General features: G+C 35.4%; 1 protein-coding gene across 1 annotated transcript in view; it reads right to left on the bottom strand.

Annotated features, from left to right (window-relative positions):
- KIF6 (kinesin family member 6) overlaps positions 1 to 24,933 on the bottom strand; it is a 172,156-nt gene that overhangs the window by 52,987 nt on the left and 94,236 nt on the right. Inside the window, exons 14-15 of the mRNA XM_063330983.1 lie at positions 5,973 to 6,075; positions 231 to 286 (exon numbers count right to left, since the gene is read on the bottom strand). Coding sequence (XP_063187053.1) covers positions 231 to 286; positions 5,973 to 6,075 — 159 coding nt within the window. The remainder of the gene's footprint in view (positions 1 to 230; positions 287 to 5,972; positions 6,076 to 24,933) is intronic.

The following is a 24,933-nucleotide window of genomic DNA, read 5'->3' as shown; positions in this document are numbered from 1 at the left end:
AAATTTCAGATATCCTGTCAAGTAAAGAAGGGAGTTGTTTATCACATTACGGTATTTGAAATAATCAAAGCTGGTACACAAAATGATTACTGCTGTCATCAGGTAACAATTTACCTTATTGTAAATCTTATTAATGCATTGACTCTTTTCTTTTAGAAACTAGAACACCTTCCTACATCCTCTGAGTACTGTGATTTCATCAGCTAAAAATGAAGCTAAAATGTACTCACTTATTTTATTTCTCACTTCATTTAATTGTTCTCCAAGGCATTTTGCTTCAGCAAACCTGTCAATGCAAGCATAATGATACAGAGTTATTCTAAAGAACAGCTAGTTAAACCAGTTGTTCACAATAGAATACAGAATTACTGAAGATTAATTTTTGATTTCTAAGTAGATCTAGTTGGAAACAATTTACCATCAGAAAAGATCATCTGGTCTAAAAGAAACCATTTCTGAAAGAAACCCATGCAACAAATAGGTTTGCTAGACATACAAAACAAATTTATTTGACTAAGTTTTAAAAATTACGTTATTTCAATTCTAACAATTGTATTCTATTAAATATTCATATTACACTACAATATTAATTTTAATATGCTACCTTACTTGCAATGTTTTAACATACAGTTATAAAAAAGTAAAAGAAAAAAATCCAAGCAAAGTCAAAACAAAATGTTTGAAAGCCTTAGAACTTCTGCTCACCAGGAATTTTCAATTTGCAGTCAGTAATTTGCATATTGCTGAGAATCAGTGTTTATGTTGTGTGAAAACATACATCCCAGTCACTAAGAAACCTCTCAAACAGAAATATAAGTAAGTGTGACAAAACGATACTATTCTCTTCTTCTACAGATAGTCCTTATATGAAAACTTTCAGATGATATTCAGCTACTGCTCAAATACTGATACAAGCCAAAGCTAGCCACATGAAGATATGCAAATAGCAAGCAAGAGGCAGGCTGAGACGGATGGAAACAAATCAATGAATCAGACTTTGGAAACTCTCTTTTTGTAGTATGCAAATAGCCTGACTTCATATCAAAAATGGAAATGAGGTTTTTTTAAAATGTGAAATTCCCACCACGCATGTTTCTAAATTAATTCACCGACCACTTCCTCATTATATTCAAATAATCAAATCTTCACATGATATGTAAAATAGTCTAATGATCAGGAAATTCTTTTTTAGCTTTGCAACATGGTGTTGCAGTGATGCCCGCTTCAGTGCTATTAAACACCCTGCTCACTGTATGTCTTGCTCCTTAGGAAATGTGTCATATCTAAGTACATCCTTAAAAACCAGCTGCCTACAGAACCTTAAAAATTCAGTTATATTTTCTACATTCCCTACAGTCTGCTAGAACTTGGTGCCTTCTCCTTTTGCGCTTTTTTTCTGTCAGTTTTCTGATCTTTACAGCAGTTGCTGTCATAATTATTCTCTTACACTTATTTAACTCAGTACTATATAAAACTGTTTAGGAAAAAATGGCATATATATCAGGCTTTCAAAAGCCATCTGTATTCTGCTGTAAAAATATTAACAGTCAATTCAATGTATAATGGCAAAGTCTGAAGAGTCACTGAGATAACTGAGGCTTGTTCAAGGAAATATCCATTGCAATAGTCCAAATAGTAATAGTTTAAAACGTAGAAGGATGATTTGTTGCATTGTGACATTTGTTGTAGGACATTAGGCTTGACATGAAATTCTGAATTGTTACTTGGATGTGTACAAGTTGAATGTTGCTGAATGTGGAGGCAGAACTATAATACTTAATTGTTAAGCAAGCATTCAGCTGGTCTGGAAGAGTCTTGGTCTAGCCAAAGTAACAGAGAAAATCCAAATTGTATTTCTGTCTAACTCAAAAAATGGAGTCAAGAAACACAACTTTCCCCTGGGAAGGTGGGGTTTGGAAAACTGCCCCTTCTCAATTAGTCCATTTCCCTGTACAACTGGAACAAATTAGAATTTCAGGTGCCCGCATTCTTATCTGCTTACAAACATTTACTTTCAAGGCTGAATTCAACGCGGCTAAATGGCTGAAGCTGGTGGGTTCCTCAGCACCTACTGTTTCTTACATAAAGAAGGCAGAAGCCTTTGAAGCATCCGTGAGGCATTTATATAAGCTTTTTTCCACGCGTGCTGACCCAAGCAGGCCTTGAAGATTATGTAAAGATCCAAGGGAAACACCCCAAAGTACCTCTCTCTTTCTTTCCCTCACCTACCATGAGCCAAGTATTAAGTTCATCAATTACTTAGTAATTCCTGGGGCAAATCTCCAGTTGACTATTGACCGATTCATGTTCACAGGGACATTTAGCTGGACAAGTTGAAGCCAGCCATCTATTCAGCCCTTATTCATAGGTTACTGCCAACAGTTGAACGGGCCATGCATCTGTTTCTCAAAGACCACAGTTTATAAACTGGCACAATAACATAAACTGAAATTTGGCATTAGTTTATGATAGCCCAACAAATTCCATCTGTGACTATGAATCATAGTCAAACAAAATAAAGCAGATAAAGACATAAGATTTGACTCTAATATTGCAAGGGAAAAGGCTATTTCTGAGAGTCCTCTAATAAAAATGTGGTATTATCTAGCATAAAGCTGATATTGCTACAAAGAGTGATGATGATTGAACAATTACATTGTTAGCTGAAAAGAGTTCATGTGTATCTTACATGGAGACCACTCCATAGAAAGCCTGAATACTCCAAATCATGGCTTCTATTAACTACAAGATAAATATTCCACGATGAAACCCCAAAGTGAATTTAGCCACTAATTTTAGTGGAACAAGCATTTTTCACTCTTTGAAAGCAAATGCCAGTAATTAAAAAGTAAACATTTTGAAAAACAAATCTCTAACTCATAATGTAAATAAAGACAAACCCGAAGGCTGTCTAATGAGAGAATGGAGACATTTAGTGAATTACATGAACATTCACTCATTTTTAATCATTAGAAATTACAACAAGTGACCTAAGTAAAATTCATCCTTTCCATGAAACTCATCCATAGGTACTGAAAAAACAAATTAGCTGCTAGCCAGCTGAAACACAGAAAGCAAGGAAAGAAGAAAGTGGAAAAAATAGTGGAGAACAAAAAAATGGAAAAAATTAACGGAGAACAACAAAATGGAAACTAGATTTACATCACATCTGTAAGCTCAGTAGAATTTTACTACTGGAAATATTGACTGGAATGGAATTTAAAAGCTTTGTGCAGTATGCAATATTACATTGGAGTGTCTCAGCTAGGAAGATTTCTTGGTAGTATATTTCATGAAAAAACGAGATACATTTTTCTCCTTCTCAGAGAAACAATGCTAAGAGAACATGGCTGCATTGAGAAACAGGATATTATTAAGTTCTCTGGAAGTCAAGTAAAGGAAGTCCAAATTGCAGAAATCTGATTCCGTCTGGGCATAAACACAGATTTTTTTAAGGAGGGTAGCAGTTACTAACGTAAGATGAAAAATGAAAAAGAATTGCTTTGTATTAACTGCAAACTAAGCTGTAGAAAATCACCTTTTCTATCTTACAAAGCCACTTCCCATAGGCAACTCTCCTTATCTGATAGCTTGAATCTATTGTCTTTCACTTGAACAGTAAGCCAGTAAATGAACTTCAGAAAGAAATTATCCTTAACTATATTTTTTCCCACCTTTTAAATCCAGAGAGGGTACTGAGTTATAGTACCGGGCTACTGCCCCTGTAAAGAGCTCTGTAGTAGTAGGTGAAAAGTTTTATGTTAAAAACAGTATTTCTTTTATATATGTATAAAAATTGATATTATTATATATATTTATATTTATATATTTAAACAAGAGAAGTGTTTTTCAGTTTTTGAATTAATCAACTGATTATATTTAAGTATTTATACACAGGTAGTTACAGGGGAAAAAAAGTGTATTGTATATTTATGACTATGTATATTAATTTCTATATAAGTAAGTTCACAACCCAAGCAACAGTTGCAACCTTCACAGTCAAACTTCCAACTAGGCTCACTGACAGTTCACCATTCAATTAATATCAAAATGATATAATTAGCAAACCAAGAAAATCTATCCAAAATACCCAAAGGAAAAAATAAGACAGCTAAAAATAAGTAATTTGTGAACCAAACACTGTTTGTGGTATGACAGAAGTGGTTATGCAACTATAAACAAAATTATTAACATGAGAGGCCTACATACAAAGGGAAGTTATGGTGACCTTTAAACATGTGGTGTCCACACACTTCTTCCTGTGCAATTTGAACACTGGCTGGGTAACAGAGCTTTTTTGTAACTGGTAGTTCAGAGGCTGCATTCCAAATTACAGACTGGACTTGATGTCAGTCCATTTTAATGAACTCAGTAAACTTGAAGCTCTGGACATTTTTGCTAAAAATGACTGCAAATGGCAGAGGAAAACTGTTTTGCTTCAGGGTATCAACATTCACATTAGCCCTGACTTCAGCAATCAGCTGATGCATATTAGAGAGGGGTTATCCACGGCATTAGTCTGATTCTCTTTGTTCTTTAGGGAAAGCAAATCTGGTGTCAAACTTTGTGGGTTCTGCCCATCTCTATTACATGTTCTGAAACCAGAAGGAAATACTGGTTTGCTTCACAGTAACAACAAACAGAAAAAACATGGAAGCACTGTGATGAACTAGAGGAAATTCAGGGCATGTCTTGGAATTGTATTGCTCCCATTATCATGCTGTGACTATAAAGTGTTCTGCTCAATAGACAGCAATGCCAGAAATGATTGCACTGTAATCATTTATGCAGTGACGTGGCATGATCTGATATATTGAACAAAAGAAAGGCATTACTAAACATAAAATTTACATGGATAAATTCTTACATACATCTAATACCTTGGCAATTTGTGTCCCTGTGCCTAAATTATAGACCCAAGTAGAGAGTTAACCAGTTCAAAAAAGTGATAAATAGGAAGATCTTGAATAATTCATAGAGATGTGGAGATCATTTCTTGCCTCAATTTCACTGAAGTAAATAAGACAGTGACCTGGAAAACAATGTCTTTCTTGCCTATTAAGTGGGAAAATTGTGTTATTAAGAAAAAAGAAGAAAGTAGGAGAAACCTGGAGAAGGAGGTTTCTCCTGGACAAAAGCCTAGGACAAAAAAAAAGGAAAAAGAAAACAGTCAAACAATGCAACCTGTTAGGGTAAATGTTAGTTACAAGGGTAGATTGAGAGAGCTGCTTTTGGCATCTTCAGTCTCAAAACCTTGTAGTACAAAGGAGGGTTAACACTTGAAAAACTGACACTGAAACAGTACTATTATCCAATCAACATGGACAAGTGTTGATGGTGTAATTTCTGAGATGTTTAAAATCGACTTTATGAAAATTCATGTTTTCAATGTTTTGCCATTCTCACCGTCTTCACCGGAAGATTTTAAAGTGCTTTGCCAGCATTAACAATAAATGTGGAGGAGGAAAATATTATTTCTGGTTTTGAGGGCAAAACTGGCAGAGAAGCTAAAATCCCTTGGCAAACAAGTTAGGAACAACAGACAAAAGCATATGTTAAACATCTCCTAGCTTAGTGTCCAACTCAGTGCCGAAGCCAGTAAAGTATTTTTGACAATGGAAATTGCAGTAACTGATACAGTCACATGAATCTTACTTCCTCCAGATAATTCATGATCGTGAATGCCATTTACCACATTGCTTCAACATGGCTATGAAGATACGGTGCATAAAACCAGAGGGAAGATGCACTAAGATTCCTCATGCTACTTTCATATTCTATGCAGACTTTTATTCTGTCACCCACTCAGTGCCTTCTGAATACAAAATGTCCACAGTAAGAAATGGCAAAGTTTCTGTACCAAGTTGTCGACAGAAGCCTGGGTTGTCTGGTGTAAAATTACACATTCCTACCCAGACTCAAAATCAACTCTTAGATGTCTGCCTCCAGCTGTATCTTGCTGTGACACTCACCTCTGTTTTAGCAGCTGTTTGTTGTCCTCAATAGTTATACTGTCAGCATGCTCCTGCTTGAAAACTTCAAAAGCTTCCTGACATCCAAGTGACATCTTTCCTCCTGCCCCAAGAAAAAAAAAAAAAGGTAACTACTTCAGAGTCATCAAAAGACAGATGTTTTGCATCTATTTAACTCCTATTTAGACAAATACAGCAAATCAGTCTAGGGGTCTTAAAGCACTCAGAAGACCAAGATCAGTGTTCCACCAATGGGAGAGCATTTTTGCGAAAGATTTCTCTTATCTACAACTTAATTTCGTTTCATTTCATTTTTCTGAAGTCTGAATGTTTGGGCTGTATAATTCCCCAAGACAACTTAAAATGTTCGAAAGTTAAATGCTGAAAATTTAAAATATGTGAAATATTCTTAAGTGTGAGACAGAGGTATTTTCACAACAGCAAACTGACATTTGCTTCTGTATTTCTTTCATCCCTGTTTCATATTGGCCCCTAAACATACCTTGAATATTTTCAGTATTCTTGGAAGAAAAAAATTCAGGTGTCTTTTAATTATGTATGTTTCATCCCCCTTAGTGAATGTTTTTCATCCCCTTTTAAGTGAAACAGGTATTATACCCACAAAAATGGTCTGCTCCTGCCTTTTACATTTTCAACATGGTATTTGTTTCCTTTCGTTTGTCAGAAGGTCAAGGCTTATTTGGCCTTCCAATCTGTTAAAAAGGTCACTACAGAAAAGTATTACAGTTTGTATTATTTATCAGTTCTCATTGTTAGATGATCTACAGATCCAAGTACGAAATCATGCATCTGTATTATCATTAACAAAAAATTCAAAGGCTTAAGGAGAATGAAAGATTTCACCAGTATCTGTGTTATCACAAGCACATATATCACAGAATCACAGAATCGTAGGGTTGGAAGGGACCTCTGGAGATCATCTAGTCCAACCCCCCTGCCAGAGCAGGGTCACCTAGAGCAGGTTGCACAGAATGCGTCCAGGTGGGTTTTGAATGTCTCCAGAGACGGAGACTCCACCACCTCTCTGGGCAGCCTGTTCCAGTGCTCTGCCACCCACAAAGTAAAGAAGTTCCTTCTCATGTTTAGGTGGAACTTCCTATGCTCAAGTTTGTGCCCATTACCTCTTGTCCTGTTGCCGGGCACCACCGAAAAGAGCCTGGCCCCATCCTCGTGACACCCACCCTTTAAGTATTTATAAGTGTTGATAAGATCCCCCCTCAGTTGTCTTTTTTCCAGACTGAAGAGACCCAAATCCCTCAGTCTTTCTACATAAGAGAGGTGTTCCAGTCCCCTAATCACCTTCGTAGACCTCGTCAATAAAATAGCAAGGAGAAAGGATAAGACTGTCTTTCTTCTGTCCTACTTACAGGCCTTCCTTCCTGCTTCAGAGACACCCAGACCCCCAAATATATTGTGCACAAGAGCTATAAAGTTTCCTGGGAGTTCTACTGCGCAATAGTTTTCTATACGCTTTGTGCCAATGGACCAGCATTACCAATAACATATGTATGCAGGTATGCCAATTGTTTTCCAGGCTACCTGCTTTGCAATTTTGCTATAACTGGGGATGATACATTAACAAAACATACATAAACAGGCTGGGATAGGCAATACTGGGATGCTACACCTTACTGGGGTCTAGGTCCATAAGCTGTATTTTATAGTTACTCCAAATATGTTCTGCTGCCCCTCATCATACTTGTAATAACAGGAATAATTCCCACTGACTTGAGTGAGATTTCTGTGGTGTACGCTACTGTTTACAGTGAAGGCTGGTAAGAAAAACTAGCACTCAGGGTTCAATAATCAGTAAAAGTTTAAAAAACTTTCTTCAAAATATAGTAGAAAAATCTGTTTCAGTCAAAAGAATCAGCACATCTGTTACTAGTTTAAAAATTTTGAGTTGAAAATAGAACCACCAGGAATGTTTGAATGGCAAAGCATGCAGAAACGCTCCACCCTTTTTGAATAAGAAAATCAAAGAAAGATACAGTGAAGTCTTTACTGCTGGGTGATCCAAAGGAGCAAGAGGATTTAGGAAAATATATTTTTCTGTGATGATGACCTGAGAATATAACGTTCATGTTTCATGCTTGCCTTGAAGAAAAACAGGCAGCTTTGCAGGCAGAATTTTATAGCACATTCATCCCATCACTAGCACTAATTTTAATATGCAGCCTGAATTGACCCTCTAGAATTGCTTTTGTTGCAGAAAAAGTTTCTATTAAGTGCAGACAGCCTGAACAAAATTAATGCTGAGCCTAAGATAAACAATGAAACACCCTTACTCATATGTAACACTGCAATGTAAATTATTTAACCCTTCTGGCAATGTGCTGCCTTTAAGAATAGTAAGTAAAAACAGTAGAAGTAAGTTTGGAAAACAAAACTATTATAGTGATTATTGCTTCTGTCTGGCAGAAATGCATCAACCAAAACTAAATGTAATCTGATAATCATTTTCCAGCACTACATTAGGAGACAGCAGATTTGTACAGCCAAACAAAGCACAGAAAAATAGATCCCCAGAACTCTTAGGAAGGGGAAATTTTTTGCTTTATACAGTCCATTTTAAGAAAATACAGAAATATATGAAGGGCTAAGCAATAACATTCTGAACATGGTATCTAAGGAAAGGTGCTTAAAACGGACCATTAAGATTGTACCTCAGCAGAGTATGAGTGTAAAATAGCTACAGAAGAATGTTGCAGCCTGTGGGTAGTGACAGAGACATTTAGGATGATAATAAGGGAATACAGTAACGTTAATACTAGTAAAAGACTGCAAGAAACATTGCAAGCTTGAGGGAGTGGTTGTGTCTTGGTTCTGCTCAGTAATGAAGATTCTTCTCAATGGTTGATGTTGTATCTTCAGTCATGCTATCTACGTTTCCTTAAATAATCTCTAATTTCATAAAGTAGCTTCACCTCCTTTCAAATGGCCTCCAAGTGCAAAGGTGCACTAACATTATTGGCATGCGGTTTCTCCTGGGAATAATTCAAACAAATAAACTATATTCTTTTAAAACAAGATGCTATTGAATTTCTGTTTTTCTCTAGCTATAAACTGAAACTTATGCATGGCAATACTACATGATATGAATCAAAGGAGAACTGAGAGAAGAACCGATTGATGATAACACTTTTTTTGGCAAGGTAGCTGAACAGTTCAGCTAAAACTGTTAGATTTGTAGAAAACAATTTCTTTTACCCTTACAGGCCAAAAAACTTCTCCTCTCCTTTAATACTGTGGCATAGTATCACAAAATAAATATTTGAAAATTCTTATCTAAGGAAGAATCATCATATCCTACAGGATGAGAACCAGGAAACACATGTCATCAAGTCATTACAATGTGAACTGGAATAATCATTACCATAAAAATAATTCAGATCATCGGAAAAAGCATAAAATTTTCTTGCAATCACATTCATGAAACCCCAGTTGACAGAGTTGCATTAAAAAGTGATAAATTTTGTATCAACTTAATTTTAATTATACCTTTCCTGTTAGTTTTTGTAAGTTGGTTTTAATACTGAAACACTCACAAATATGCCGATCTCACAATGTGAAATTTACAGCAACCCCATCATTATTTACAGCCAATTCAAACAGCCAAAACTTTGGAAAAATTCAGGTTTGATCCACATCCTGAATTTTAATGTTTAAGAATGTTCTCATTGAAAGTTTGATTTCAGCCTGTACTCTTACCCAGTACACTCCACCAACTTTCACATTAAACAAAAAGTTTTGGTTCAATAGGCTCCTCTCATAAAATGTGCATATTACAGCTGTCCCACTGAACTTGGGCATGTCAGAAAGCAGAAAGACAATGATGGCTCACAAGCTCTGAACTAGAGCAACAAGATCTGAAATGACCAAGAAACAGAAGACTTCCTGTAGTACTGATACGGGGCTAAACTCTTGAAAACAGTAATAATTCAAAATACACTGAGCAAAAATGTAATAAGACTTTTGGATGTGGCTGATGACTTTTTGAGGTGATGTGAAAACATCAAAACGATTTCAAGACTGAGTTGTACGCCTACAGCAGGTAGAAGCCTGCATATCAGCAAAGTCCCTGGCACATATTATGCACCCTATTCTATCACTAACTAATTTAGAGATCATTTATTCTATGCTGTTACAGGTACAAATGCTATTTACAGCCATCCTGTACAACAACTGTTTAGTGCCTCACAAACTTTAATTAGGAAAATAAGTTTAAGAAACATGTAGGGTATAGTGTGGCACTGGATGCTCAATGGCCAGCAGAGAAATTATAGGGTTGAATGCTATTTTTAAGTTAAATAGTATCCACTGGGATTACTCAAGGACTATATCTGAGTAGGTAAGAGCATGCAAGTGTATAAACTTAGACCTTATTTTGTTACCACAAGTGATCAACTGTGGTTGTATATATTTAAATGAGGATGCTGATTTTTAAATGTATCCAACAACCACAAATCCTACTGCAGTTTGCTTTAGCGATCCCAGTTTATAAATACTGGACAATTTTTAAGGACTTAACTTTAGTGTTTTTTCATAAAGATTTCAAGCATGCTCAAACGGGAAATGGCACTTCTGGAGTGCTGAGTCTGTCCACTTTCTTCTTTTTTTAGTTTGTTTGTTGAAAAAGGGGTTATTGCTTGGAGGGAGAAGACCTTCATTAAGTTTAATGCGTGAAACCCACAGAAAACATTTACATTGCTCTTCAGTTAAGTCTGGAAAAATCTGTCAAATAATAGCATGAAATGGGTATCTTCCCTGTCAGAAAGCAGAATCTCAGTGTCTCCTCAAAACCCCACCTTCTAACCAGACTTTGGTCCTGGTATGAGAGCTCCGAGGGGGTTCCCAGCAGCTCTCATGCTTGAGGCTTCCAGTTTAACCTGCAAAAAGAACTGGAAACAACTCTCCAGGAGAGAAGAATTAAGGTTGCAAGTTGAGCTGGTCTGAGGGAGGAACATGAAGACTGTTAAAAACAAACTTGGGAACTGCTGTTCAGATCATGTATTCTGATGAGAAAGGCATCTGTCCACATATCTGCCCACACATCTGTTTTGCAGAACCCACATTTTCACAGTAGAAGACTTTGTCTTTGCATTCCTACTAAGTACGTGCTCTATCAGACAAGAACTGACAACTTTTCCACTGAAATCAATAGGAGCAAAAAGTCCCCTTGGCTCAAGAAAAGCTCTCATTCAAGTGAGGGCTGTCTGTAGAATTTCAGGGTGGCAGCTAGTATGAACTGTGAGTCTTCATGCTTATGAAGACTATCAACCTGTTCATGCTATTATGTATTTCCACTTATTATCAAATAAAAAGGGAACTGTGGACACTTCCAAATGAAACTAAAGACAAATTGTTTGGTAAGTCTTTGTAATAGAACTAAGGTGTTAGAAGTGCTTGCATGTAGGCATAATGTAGACTATTATGTAGGCATAATGTAGGCATCTTTACCACGATCCCTCAAGATATCATAGCCATTTGTTCAGAATGGGAAAAAAGTAGATGTAACAGAGCTGGGGAATAATGAATCAACAAAGAATAAATACTTAAAAATAGGAAAACAAATCCCAAACCAATATACAACAAATATTTCTCCACTGCTCAGCTAAATTTTTCAAGAAAAGCATGTGCATTACATATGGTTACTTCCATCAGACTGCAATTCAAAAATGGGAAAGACAAAAAACAAGGTTGCTCACGGTACCCTTGCGTTGTTAAACTGCAAAACATAGGCTTTGGGAAAGTTAAAAGCCTCAAAGGAAAAAAAGAATATTCAGACTAAATGAACTAACTGAAACATTGGCATAATTGAATTTCTCTGGCTCTGGCATTTCTTTGTTTATTTACAGGGGAGGAAGAGAGTAAAATGAACAGTTTCTTGAGATTATGAGCATGTTTATTGTGGTACTGAACATTGGTCTAGGCAGGTCAGATTGCACTCCACAAGTGAAAATTTTTACTGTGCCTTTAACCTTTAGCTAATTGGTGCACGAGTCATTTACCTAGGCATCATTTTATCCACATAAAATTAATTGATTGACAAGAAAAAATACTCCATATATGTTGAAATAATTTCTAAACAGAAGAGAAATCACCACTAAATGAAACACTGCAAATGCCTAAGAGTAAAGAACAAACTTGTACATGGGTATGTTGGACAGAAATCAAAGACAAGTACCATTTCTACTGCAATGAATACTGTTAGAGGATACGTGATCACTAGAACTGGGATTGCTTTAAGATTAAGAAAATAAAAGAACAAAAATGAAATGTTACATACAATACCAACTTGTAAAAGTCAATTTTTATAAAGTTCAACTGGAATGCTTCAAAAAAACCAACCATGAACCCAATCATTTATCAGAATCCCATTAGGAGTAGGTTTTTATGTTAATTAATATTCCTCTGCAGGAGTAGTAAGGCAAATATTGAACTGTGTTTCAAAAACAGAAGTTAAGTGAACTATAAACTTAATTTAAAACAAGACGAAGATGTTTTAATATTTTAATATTGTCCAAGACCACAGAACAACAAAAAAACTCCAAATTGGATGTGATAGCTGAATTTAATCATGTTGACTTTCTTCAGTTTCATTATTTTAAGAAATCTCAGGTAACAGTACAGGTAAGAGAAATATTTTTCATATTAACGCAGCTGTATGTTTTTAATAGCTCTACTTTTGCAACAAAAGCCCCTTGAACTTTAATGCCTAGTGACAGTCAAAAATGCAATTTCCAGCTCCTTATTGACATGTGGTAAATCTGATACCAGATTGAACCTTAGAGTGGTCTCAATGTGAGAAGATTGAAACTATTGAACTCTCTTTCCCTCATTTTCCTCTTCTGGAAATTAGTTTGTCTACCTGTCAAATGTTGCAAAGCACAATGCTAGTAAGAATTACAGGATAAAAGAAAACTCCTAATAGCAACTTAATATACCGTTATCACCTTCACCTGATAGTGCACATATTTTCTCAGGATGTGTTAGACTCAGTTAACAGGACCATTTTGGTCTGATTCTGTCTCTTTTAGTTACGGATTTTAGTAATTCCTCAAATTACCTGTCATAGCTTCAAGATGCTGTAGAATATCTGTACTAGCATTAATGGTTTACAGTGGCCCTACTTTTATGTTACCTAGTTATGCTTTTATATTTTCTTTGAAAAGCCAATGGGCAGCAGAGTGACCAAATTCAAAGTGGGAGCAGAGGGTGCAGTTAGAGGTTACTCAACATGAACAAAATGTTTGTAGATATTAGCAGTGAGGAATGAAGTAGTGTATCTATTGATACAAGCAAGTTTTTCCTCATATTCTGATACCAATATTGTTGCAGAAATACACATTTTATGTATGACAGCTTGTATGTCTCAAAAGAGAAAAAAAAATAATTTTCAGCTACTATTTGCAACCATTTACTTCTTTAAAGCTGCCTGTGAGGTCATATTTAATTGTATAATACACACACACATTGAAAGTCCTTAATTAGTAGGTACAAAGAGGGAGCCTGAAATGAAGCATGGTAGGCTTGGCAGAAGCTCAGGGGCTGGATACAAAGGAAAATATGAAGTCAAACCCACAAGAACTTTAGGAGACCCACCCAACGGTGCTGCCACTCCTAAATAAATAACATTCACTTTTGCCTATGTTGGAATCACACATTTCAGACAACTTCTCATAAAAGAGGACATATGTTATACTGCATTGTGCAGTTTACATTAAACACTGGATATTAAAAATAGACTCTGCATTTCCCTCTCTCTGTAGGAGTCTAACTCTGTTTACTTCAACAGTTGATGCAGTTGTAAAAATTTTACTAAATACAAGAAAGCGCCAATACATTAGGTGCTTGAGTCACTTATCAACTTTAGACTACTGTGCTTAAGATGAAGATTTCAGTTAAGATTAAGTAATAGCAAATTAAAAGTGTATGTTTTGACATCCTTCATGTATTTGCCATGTTGCAGTAGCAGCATTTGCCACCTCTGTTTTAGACCCAAAAAATGGCTTATATGTTCAAAAACTTGTTAGCCTTTTTCAACTAGACCAAAACATTTGAAAAAAGGTAGAATAATCTCCATGAAATTTGCCTCATTTATATGCTCTATGCCTTTTTGAGTGAGTGATATGGTATTTAGATTCCCCTTTTCCATATATCTTTCTCAATTTTAGGAAAATGACTCCGAACGGTGGGATAAGAATATTTTAAGAGCTCTACCAAATGACAGCCTATGTCAATGGAGCCATGACAGCTTGGATCAAATGCAAGTGAAGTTTTTTGTTAGGGACATCTGTAGAGATCTGCATGTATTTTTGGTGCCTGGAGAATCGCCTCTACCACCAATCTTGCCAGTAACACCATAAACCACAAAAGAGGCATATTTCATTTTCAGAGCAGTTTAGCAGAAGAAAAATTACTTGTTATGAACATCAATCTGATTTTGGAAACTTACTGTACTTTTAATTTCATATTACATTTTAGCTTTATTCTTTATTAAGATACTGAGGTTTTCTGAAGTAGAAGTCTGTACGCACTACATTTTAGGTAGACAAGAAAAAAATGTCTGTAGCCGGCACACCATCAATTCGTACCAGCCTAGGGCTATCTTAATATTTCAGACTGTAAACTACAGGAGTGCAGGAGCTGCTTTGCGAGAAATTGGTCTTTTTTTTTTATTATTTTTTCAGGAGGAATTCCAGCACCAGAAGAATGGGCTATGTTGAGGTAGAGAACTGAGAGAAGAAATCATGAGATATACTCCATTGTAAGGTATCTCTTCTCACCAGTCAACAACCTAGATTAACTAATTTTAAAATTTGCTATCTATTTACATTCAAAATGAATGAGCTTTACCAATCCCATTGCTTATTCCTTTTGGCAGCTGAAAATTAGCAATTAAGAAATGAATGAAACTTCTTTGTAAAAGAATGAACTTTGATTCTTGCTCTATTGAAGCTTTATTGGATTTTCCCTCTGAGAATGAACATGGTAGCCGGTTGTGTACTGATGTTTAGACTTTAAAATGTAATTAGGCATGTTATTCCTCAGCAATGACCACACTAAATTGCAAGCACTCAGCTACTGAAGAAGCATCTTCTCCCTCCCTGAACAAGTCCTGTAACTGCTACGTTACAGACAGCATCCCCTCTTTCTCATGTCATTGCTGATGTTTTAAATAACAGTGGTCAAAGCAGTCAATGTATATTAAATGTACTCTAAACATAAACACAAAATTGAGCCTTCAGGAGTTTTAACTAATCTTCTCAGAACTGAGGACTTCTAGGCATGTGATAATCTCCAGAAGTTTAGCATAATCGAAATGGAAATCCTGTGCACATACAACAGCAGAAGTTTAGAGAACACTTGTGTAACTTTGTTCGAGTGCCTGCATGCTCTTAAACACTTACTCTGACTGTAAGTTGTTGAATTCTCTAAGGAATTAAGCACATTGTGCCTCTTGCAATACACAAAGGGTACACTTTAGTAAGCATAAGTAGTTGGTAGTGCATGCAGAAAGAGCGTGGTTATTACCGGTACCTGTAATATATTTTTTTTCATTTTTATCTGTAATGATTTTGAAATAGGAGACAAAGTAGAAAAGAAGGAGATAATAATGGGACCTGGACTTATACATAAAAACAAATTGTCCAACTTCTTTCCTAAATTTTCACTTCAGCATTTCAAAACTTTATCAAATTGTTCTTCCAAAACTTTTAGCTACCTTTAGCTAAAACTTCAGCTCATTATTTCGGACATTATTTTGGACTCAGCTGTTAAAGGCTTTCTCCCTCTTTTTCAACCTCTTTGGACAGTATCTATTTTATTTAGAATAAAAAAAAAAATCTATCTTGAAGGATTCAATTGTAAAGGAAACACTAAATCTTTGTACACCGTTAAAAAAAAAAAAAAAAGATTCTGAATGCTATATAAATCCTTTTTTTATACTGCTTTTCCCAAACAAATGTATAAGTGTACTTGCCTTCTGAATCAGCATTAACATAGTCTAGAAGGCTAAGGAGGTTTAAATAAAGTTATAATTTGCATTTTTAATAGAGGCATCCATGAAAAAGTTTTATTAAAAATGCATTTATAGCTTTAGGTTAGTTTTACCAAAATACTACTACTCACTAAAAATAAGATAAAGAAGAACAAATAGCTTACGATTCAAATCCATTGTGGTGATGATAACGACAAATAGCACGCACATTACATTTTTAAGAACAAAATTATGCAACACATTAATACTATTTACTTTTAATATTCTAAGAATAAAACCTTGAGAAATAGATTTCTTCAGCAGAAAGAGAAATTTTAACTTGAACATTCTTAATATACCATAGAAAGTTTACTTAAGTTCACATGGCTTTGTGTTACAGCCATTAGCAATTGTTGCTTGCAACAGGAGAAATCCTGGCTCTATGGAAACACTGATAAATTAATCAAAATGTAAAAGATTTTAACTAGTAACAGTCTACAGATTTTAAGTAGTAACAGTTTTGTGACAAAAAAATATATAAACAGCTGATCAAATTTTTAGGATACCAAAATGCACCTATATCAAGACCTTTTGCAATGCTGATGAAAACTGTTAAAAGAAAGTAATAGATCATTTCCACACACAGTAATTTCAATTTGGTAGGGAGATCTTAGGTATCTTCCCTTTGTTTTTATTAAAATTCTTTTGCCTGCCAAGACTGAAGCCATTCGTTGTTTCCAGTGGCACTGGAGATTCATGTTGATTTTATGTGAGCTGTATATGAAAAATATACGTACTGATCTTATGTTTAACTGTTGCATTCTTGTAGCGGGTTACGTGAAGTGCAACATGGAAAAAATGGCTTAAAGACAACAAGAAGGGCTTCTATAAGTACAGAGGTGACAAAACAAAGGCTAGGGAAAATGCAGGTCCCCTGCTGAATGAGGTGGGGGACCTGGTTACAGAGGACATGGAAAGGCTGCGGTACTGAATGCCTTCTTTGCCTCAGACTTTACTAGGAAGACCAGCCTTCAGTTATCCCAGGTCCCAGAAACCAGGGGGGAAGTCTGTATTAAGGAAGACTTACCCTTCATGGAAGAGGATGAGGTCAGGGAATACTTAAGTAAACGGTATTTACGTGAGTCTACGGGCCCTGATGGGAAGCACCCACGAGTGCTGAGGGAACTGGATGATGTTATTATGAAGCCATTCTTGATAATCTTTGATCGATCAAGGTGACTTGGAGAAGCGTCCAAAGACTAAAGTAAACAGCACTGCTATCTTTAAGAAGGGCAAGGAGGACCCAGGGAACTACAGGCCAGTGTCACCTTGATCTCTGGGAAGGTGATGGAGCAACTAAGCCTGGAAGCCATTTCCAGGCACGTGAAGGACAAGAAAATCATCAGAAGTAGTCAGCACGTCTTCACCAAGGGAAAGTGTCACTCTGCCAAGCATTCCAACAAATCAAACAGGATAAGATCAATGTAACAACGATGATCAAGAAACAGTAATCAAGTCTTCAACATCCTTTCAGAGACAACAGCAAGTTGAGCTCTAAAATTTTCATACTCACAGGCTACTTTCTAACTTCAAGATCATTTCTTTCCTACCTTACAATTCTTTTTAGAACTTTATAACACAACAAATTTTAATTTCTCACTTCCATTATCCCGCTTAGAAAACTGCTTCTGAATTTCCCACCTGTGATAGATACAAGCCTTCTAATTTATTGTCTCATAGTATTCATTACCACTTCACATTAATTTGATATTTTGTAATCAATACTATCATTTACCACATGTAATTTCTCTCTGCTTGATATTTCCTCCAAATGGTTTCATAATTCATATTTACATTTCCCTGCAACTTTCATTAATAAAGGTAAAGGTTTAACTTCTGGTTCTAAAACAATACTTTCATTTTCTTAAAAAGGCTCTTTTCAGCAATTGACTCAGTTTGACTTGTTTATTTAATCCAAGGTGCTTAGATGTAAACACAACATTCTAAATGAGATCTTACCCATGACTTATTAATTGACCTAATAAGCAACAGCTCTTTGGATCCTAAATTCACGACTCTGCAGTTAGTGCTATTTGATTTCATCTCATTTTGCCTACTGTAATCCACAAAATCATGTATTCCTTCCTGCAGAATGATCCTTTTGGAGGTCTGTACCACCAAAAAACCTCCAAAAACAAAAACAAAAAACCCCAAACCCCTGTATTAGTCATCATAAATTTTTTAATGCATAAAAATATCCTTGCTGCATGGGAACTCCAAGCATGGACAAATAACACACTTTCATTTTGTTCTTGCTGAAGAATTTTGCTTTTGTGGTTTCACAGAAGAAAAGGTTCTGATAAAACTTTCCAGCCATTCATCTCCACTCCTCTGCCACACTGGCTAGCAGAATTATTCATGTCAGTACTCCCTATCTGCTTGCAGTCAAAATTTACCAATTTTTTTTAAGTAGCAAGTCTTTGCTAATCTAGTAAAGTCCAGATAGTTGGATAGGACAGAAGCAGGAAGTCTGGCAATTATGAACAATCAGGGCCAATAACCTCAGGTGGAAGAGGAGATGCGTCTATAATAACTTCACGAAAGGCTGGTGAGAAGGAGCCATGTGTTAGATGTAAGGAGGACTGCATGGTAGAGACAAAACTCCAGCTGTAGGCTGCTTTTGCAATTCTTCCAATACAGCTCAGGCTCAAGAAATTCTAAGATAGACCTATGGCTTTCTTTACATAATAGTTTACAGACAACTTTGAAAAGTTGCATTTTAATAAAAATGCAATCAGACTCTACTATACATCAACCTATGCAGAGAAACAATCATGTATATTGAATAGAAATACTGCTTTTATCACCAAAAATATAACTGACAACAAACTCTATGACAGCTAAGCCCTTGTGAGGTGATTTTTCTTTCTGGTTATAAATTAATAAGACATTAATTATTGTTACTGAATACCTACTTACCTGCTTGTAAGTTCCTAATGTGACAACAGAGTTCCTATCATCTCATTGTATTCACTGATACACCCCTTTAGTTACTTTAGGTATGACAGTACTTTTGCTCTGGCAATTTTACAACAGAGATTAAAAATTGTCATTGTAAAGCCACAGGACAACTGAAAAAGGTTAAGTATGTGGATCTACTCTTTTTTTGGTGTTGGTATATAATAAATTGAATACTCAAAATGCTTCAGTGCAGTTCAAAAACTGAGTCAATGATAAGAACACCCAACACCTAAATGTTTGCACACTTTTGAGTGAAGGAGGATGGAAGGAACTTGGGCTAAAGGATTATCAGCATCAATGAAAGTCAGTATTGCACCACCCAGTCCTATGTATCAGCCAAAGGCCTCTAAAAACTTCTGTGTGATAAATTTGGGATTTCCTATGTATGTGTAAATGCAAAATGATACAAGCAAAAACCTCATTGCTTATCTCAAGACTAAAAGAAATATGTGGTAGCAATTATGTTTTTGCAGTGTCTCTAGTTTAGATTGCTTGAAGGAAATAAAAACTGCTTGAGAAATTTCATTAATATTACAGAAATATTTCTGGAATTCAAGCAAATATCCTTATTTATTGCACTTGGCACAGGCAGTCCTCACAGAAGACTGAGAAACATTTGGAAAAAAACAACCAAGGGTATTCTAACAACCCATCTGATTTAGAAGCAATACTTAAACCTCTACATTTTAAATTGAAGATGTAATTTAAACCAGGAATGTTGACTACCCAACTAGTACTATTACTTCATGAGCCTCAAAACTTAGTTTCAATTCAGCATTGGTGTAATTTCTATCTGTCATTTTCCCAAACTTCACTGCTCTGCATTTTGAAGTGCATCATTACAAAAAAAGAGTTAAAAGAATTTGCATTACACAAAACAAACAAACAAAAAACTTCACCTGAAATACAATCTTTAATTTCCAATATTATTGTGAAAATATCCACTCAAATATATAGATAGCTCTAGGTTTCAAATTAATAAGACTGAATGTGAGAGCTTCCCACTGCGAGTCATGTCATCTTCACATAGCCAAAAATGGATTATTCTTTACTACATGCCTAGCCCTTTGCAGCAAGATCTCAAAGTCTCTTCCCTTCAACTCAGGGATTCACCTGGACCTTTTCCTCCTCGCACATCAATTTTTGGGGCATAGTACATCCACTCCAGGATGATGAATGAGGAACACCTTTTATGTCTAACTACAGTATTGCTCCCAGAACGAAGAAGGAACATAAAGGGGAACAAAAGAGGAACACATTAATTAAAAACTAATTCTTCACCTCACAACCTCAGGTGTCACGACACTGGCCATGAACAGTGCTTACGCTAGTGCTGCTTCAAAAAGTTGGAGTGAGGGTTTTTGTTAAATATATTTTGATACATTTTAACAAAGAACTACTACTTAATGATAAGAAACTATATTTTGAGCTTAGAGTAAAAAATCTATGAGCACTGTAAAATTACCGGACAATTAATTCCCACTCTTCCATACCGTGCAGGTGAAATCCCACCATGGATATCGGGCCACTGAAATGATTGAGATACCTTCTTTGAGGGCAGGTCTGCTGCAGAAAATGAATTTCTCTGTCTTACCAACGGGAGAATGAATAAGCAGAGACAGCTAAGACCTCATAATTGCTGCTTGAAGTTGACCAAAAGATCTGTGCTATTCACATTATTTTCTGTACTCAGAGAAAACATTAGAAATAATCACATCAGGGTTTACAAATATCATTTTGAAACAGAAATGTACTAACAGACTATTAACTCCAAATTTAATCCCTGAAACCTCACCATGGTAAAATTAATTCAACTTTTTGATGAAGTTTCTATCTTAAATTGTCCCTAGAGGCAGGAAGTGCCTTCTACCCTGTAGTTATGGGCTGGTGTAGTCTATCCCATTAACAGTAAGTCCTGCTGCCATAACAATAAATATCCACATTCAGCAAAATAATAATTCCTTGTCTTTATGTGCAGCAAAAATTCCCCATGAAATAGAAGTCAGAGAGCAATTTGATACTGCAGTGTGGTAAAATAAAGCCTAGGATTTGGCAACATCTATTTGCTTGTAATAATTCACAGAATGTTTGTCTTCCAGAAACCTATCAGTGCATCTTTAGCAATTTCTTGACCATTTCTCTTTTTGGAGGATGACTATTTATAGAAATATATATTATCTTTTAAATTCCATGAGCCTACGAAAGATTACAGCGGTTACGGATCACGTACTATTAGATGGATATCTATGCTACATGATTATACATCTTTTTACCATCCTCAACACTAAAGATATAAAGTAAATTAATTTAGAAGCTAGATTCCTGATCCTGTAAATAAGCATGCGCTGGCATTTTTTCCCTCCAAGCATATTCATATAAATCAGAGAGACAGAAAACATATGTACATGCACACACGGATAAGCATGGAGATGCAAAACCTTTCTCCCTCCTGACAATGAATGAGTAAAGAAAACCCACCAACGCTCTAACCTTCATTATTCAAAATACAAATTATTTTTCTTTTATAAAACATGATCTACAACTGCACAATAAGATGCAACACATTTCACACCACTTAAAAATGTTCTCTACAGAGTTCACTCCTACTAATTTAGTCAGCGTTAGTTATTGTGACCCACAGTACATAAAAAGAGAAAACGAATTATTCTTACGATGCCCAATACATGTGTATTGTATTAAAATTGAGAAGGAAAAAAAAAGTCAAGTAATCTGGGTTCTTCTGCATCTTAATTATTGTCTTCTGTTTCTTTGATTTGAAAAACTCCCAGTTTAATCAAAACTGATGACATTCTTGACCCAGTGATATTAATGGCAAAACTGATTACTCACTCCCCTGTTGATTCTCTCTGACTCATAATACGACAGAGGTTTTCTGGTGAAAATTCAATGGTCTCAGTAGCTATGTTAGGGAACGTCACTTAAAAAAAAAATCACGTCATGTAAAGTATTTGAGTAAAATTCCATTTCATATTGGCTGAATTCCCACTGTGAAAAGCTACTTCTTTCAATTCCTTTTCAATCAAAATTTATAACCAACTGAACTATATAATTAATGTGCAGCAAAGGATGAAAAGATAATTTTTGCACCAATAACCTTTGTAGCTCTAAATCTGCTTATGTCAAGACATAGAATTAAGAGTGTTTTTGCCCTTTGGAAATCTGTTGAAATAAGTGACTATCACTAGAAAAATAGCATAATTCTTCCTGAATGCCAAGTACATTATTTGATAGCTTTAAACTGCTTGTTTTCCTTAAGATCAAAATGGGACAATATATTATGGAAATTCCTTGTCATACAAACTTACTTCAATATTAAATGTGCTCTATCTTAGAGCCATAAGCTCTAAGGCTTTAGTTAATTAAATAAACCTGCTGAAAATCAAAAGGATGTCTGCCTGGAACTCTGACTTTTTTTTCTAGTATTCCCTTACGTAAAGTTGTTTTAACGCTCCTGATACAAAACTGAGACATTCTCCTTCTGTGTTCAAATACTGGCCATTATTCAAATTGATGTCACTATCTCTCTGTACAATTAAAGATAAAAGTAAATTTCTGAAATGCTTAGAATTTCTCCCCAGAGCTAAAGCTGGGTATAAATGGCATAAATAGAGGTGATCAAAGTGGGGAGGTACTGCAGAAGAAAGGATTCATAATAAAAAATACAATAATTTTAATGGTCTGAACTTTCCCAGCTCACTCCGAGTACTGAGTGCTTTATTCTGCTTTCTTTTACTAAGCAAGTAAAGATGGCTTTGCATGAAATATATTTGTATGCAGCTTACTCTTAGAGTTTGCAATAAATATAAAACATAATATAAAGAGAAATGTTCACCCATGCTTGCACGGAATTTTAAGTAGCCAACATAAACTAGATTTTCAACAATGCTTCACGAACAAATTAGCTATCAATAAAGAGAAGTAATCTCAAGAACCGTGTTACAACAGTTATGCTGACTGAAAATGAAGAGTCAAGACTTCCAAGGTTTATATTGGTTTCTGCTTCTAATTCACTGTCTTACTTTCACAAATCATTTCATCTGCTCCTCAATGTTAGAAAAACAAGATTTTGCACTTACAGAGGGCCTTTGAACATGAAATCTCAAAGTGATCATGAAAGATAAGCCACTCTAATTTATTTTACAGTTGAGGAAGCTGGTTCAGAGAGATGAGGTCACTTGCATAAGTTCACAAACTTAGTAAATAATAAAGACTGAAATAAAAAACAGATGCCCTGCATTTCAGTCTGGGATCTTATTAAATGCAATGTATTGCCTCTATAATGCAATGGAAAGCTGAATTGTTTTATTTATAATTTAAATCCACACAACAGTAGAATCATGCAAACAATAGTGAACATGAAGTAAAAACATGACAAACAACAAAAATAAGCCAGCTATCAACCTCAGTCAGGCAATATACTTTATCAAAAGTATTCAGTGAAAATCAGAAACATAAAGGCAAACGTTAACAGAAGCTCACACATTATTCAGGAAATATTCTTACTAAGAAGTTTCATTTCTTTAGGACTAACAAGACTGGGCACAAATAGTCAGTGGTCACAACTGTAAACAAGAAAACTGCCTGAACTTTCTCTGCATAATGAAAAAGTGAACGTTACAAAACAAACAAAAAACAGATGATTATTTGAAGAATAAAATATTGAAAGAAGTACCAAAAATAAAAAGGGAAAGGCAAAGATCCCACCCCCAAGCAAATTTACAGCAGCTGCCACTTATGACATAGCAAGCACAGCCTTTGCCTTTTGGGAAAGGTATACAAAGTGTTTCCTCATCTTTACTCGTGCATTAATTACTGCACTGAACTGCTTCCAAAGCATTTTTCTTGTCTCTTGATCCACTAAAAGAACCTTTAATGACTTGACAAAAATTCTACGAAAATCAACAGTTATATTAAGTGGTTTCATGTATTGTCATTCTATTAGTACCCAACTAAATTTGTTATTAAAAGGTGTATTCTGATTTCTCCATTATCTGTGAACTTTGTAGCATTTTTTGTGACACTAAGATATCTTCTGTCCTAAGTATTTACTTTTCTCTTTAAACTTCAGGATTTTGCAAAATTATTTATAAGAAAATGGTAATTTTTTCAAGATTCCCATCTGATGTATGGGAAAGACTCACATTATGATTCATTGCTACTGCATTTTGCAATGTATGTTTTCCGTACTGGCAATTCTGAAATAGCCCCTCATTGGCAATAACCTTTTAAAAAATATATATATTGATACAAACCAGCTTTGGAAACTGCTTTTCAAGCATCTGAAAAAGATCTATGATTTGACCCTAAGATTAGAGCATAGGAAGATGAAGGCTGTGCTTGTATTATAGGCAGCTATCCAGCACTCTGAGGAAGGCTGCAGGCACCGTTATTGAAACATTCAGGACAGTAACCTTAAGAGAGCAGACAAAAAAGAGAAGGACAAAAATAAAGTGTGAATCAAGCCCAGCAAGTTAGACTAGAAAAAGATGACTTTGCAATAGCATATAAAATAGCACCTGACCATCCAGATTAATTTTTAGCAGAATATGTTTAATGTTACATCAAGTCACGTCTCCTTTTTAACTGAAAATCATGCCTGACAACTTCTATTCTTTCTCAATTTTTTAATTTTTTTTTTTTTTAATGGCAGTAAATAGAAGCTTTACTAAACCTCAGGTTGCCGATAGGCCTCTATAACCTGTGTGGTCATACAACACATTCTCTTGTATCTCAACTACTTTATGGCTGTCTTGACAATAAACACTAAACGCTGTCTCTTTTTTTCCAGACAAAATGGACCACTGCGAAATGGACCCTAGGAAAGATAATACTTTCAGTAATTATGTATAGTTATGCTCAACAGATTTTTAATATTATTTTTATTATATAAAGAAACTATCAATTTGCAAAAATAAA

The sequence above is a fragment of the Chroicocephalus ridibundus genome, chromosome 3 (genome assembly GCF_963924245.1).
Source record: "Chroicocephalus ridibundus chromosome 3, bChrRid1.1, whole genome shotgun sequence".
NCBI lineage: Eukaryota > Metazoa > Chordata > Aves > Charadriiformes > Laridae > Chroicocephalus > Chroicocephalus ridibundus.
The sequence above is the reverse complement of the archived record's forward strand: the minus strand, read 5'-3'. Positions and strand labels throughout refer to the sequence as shown.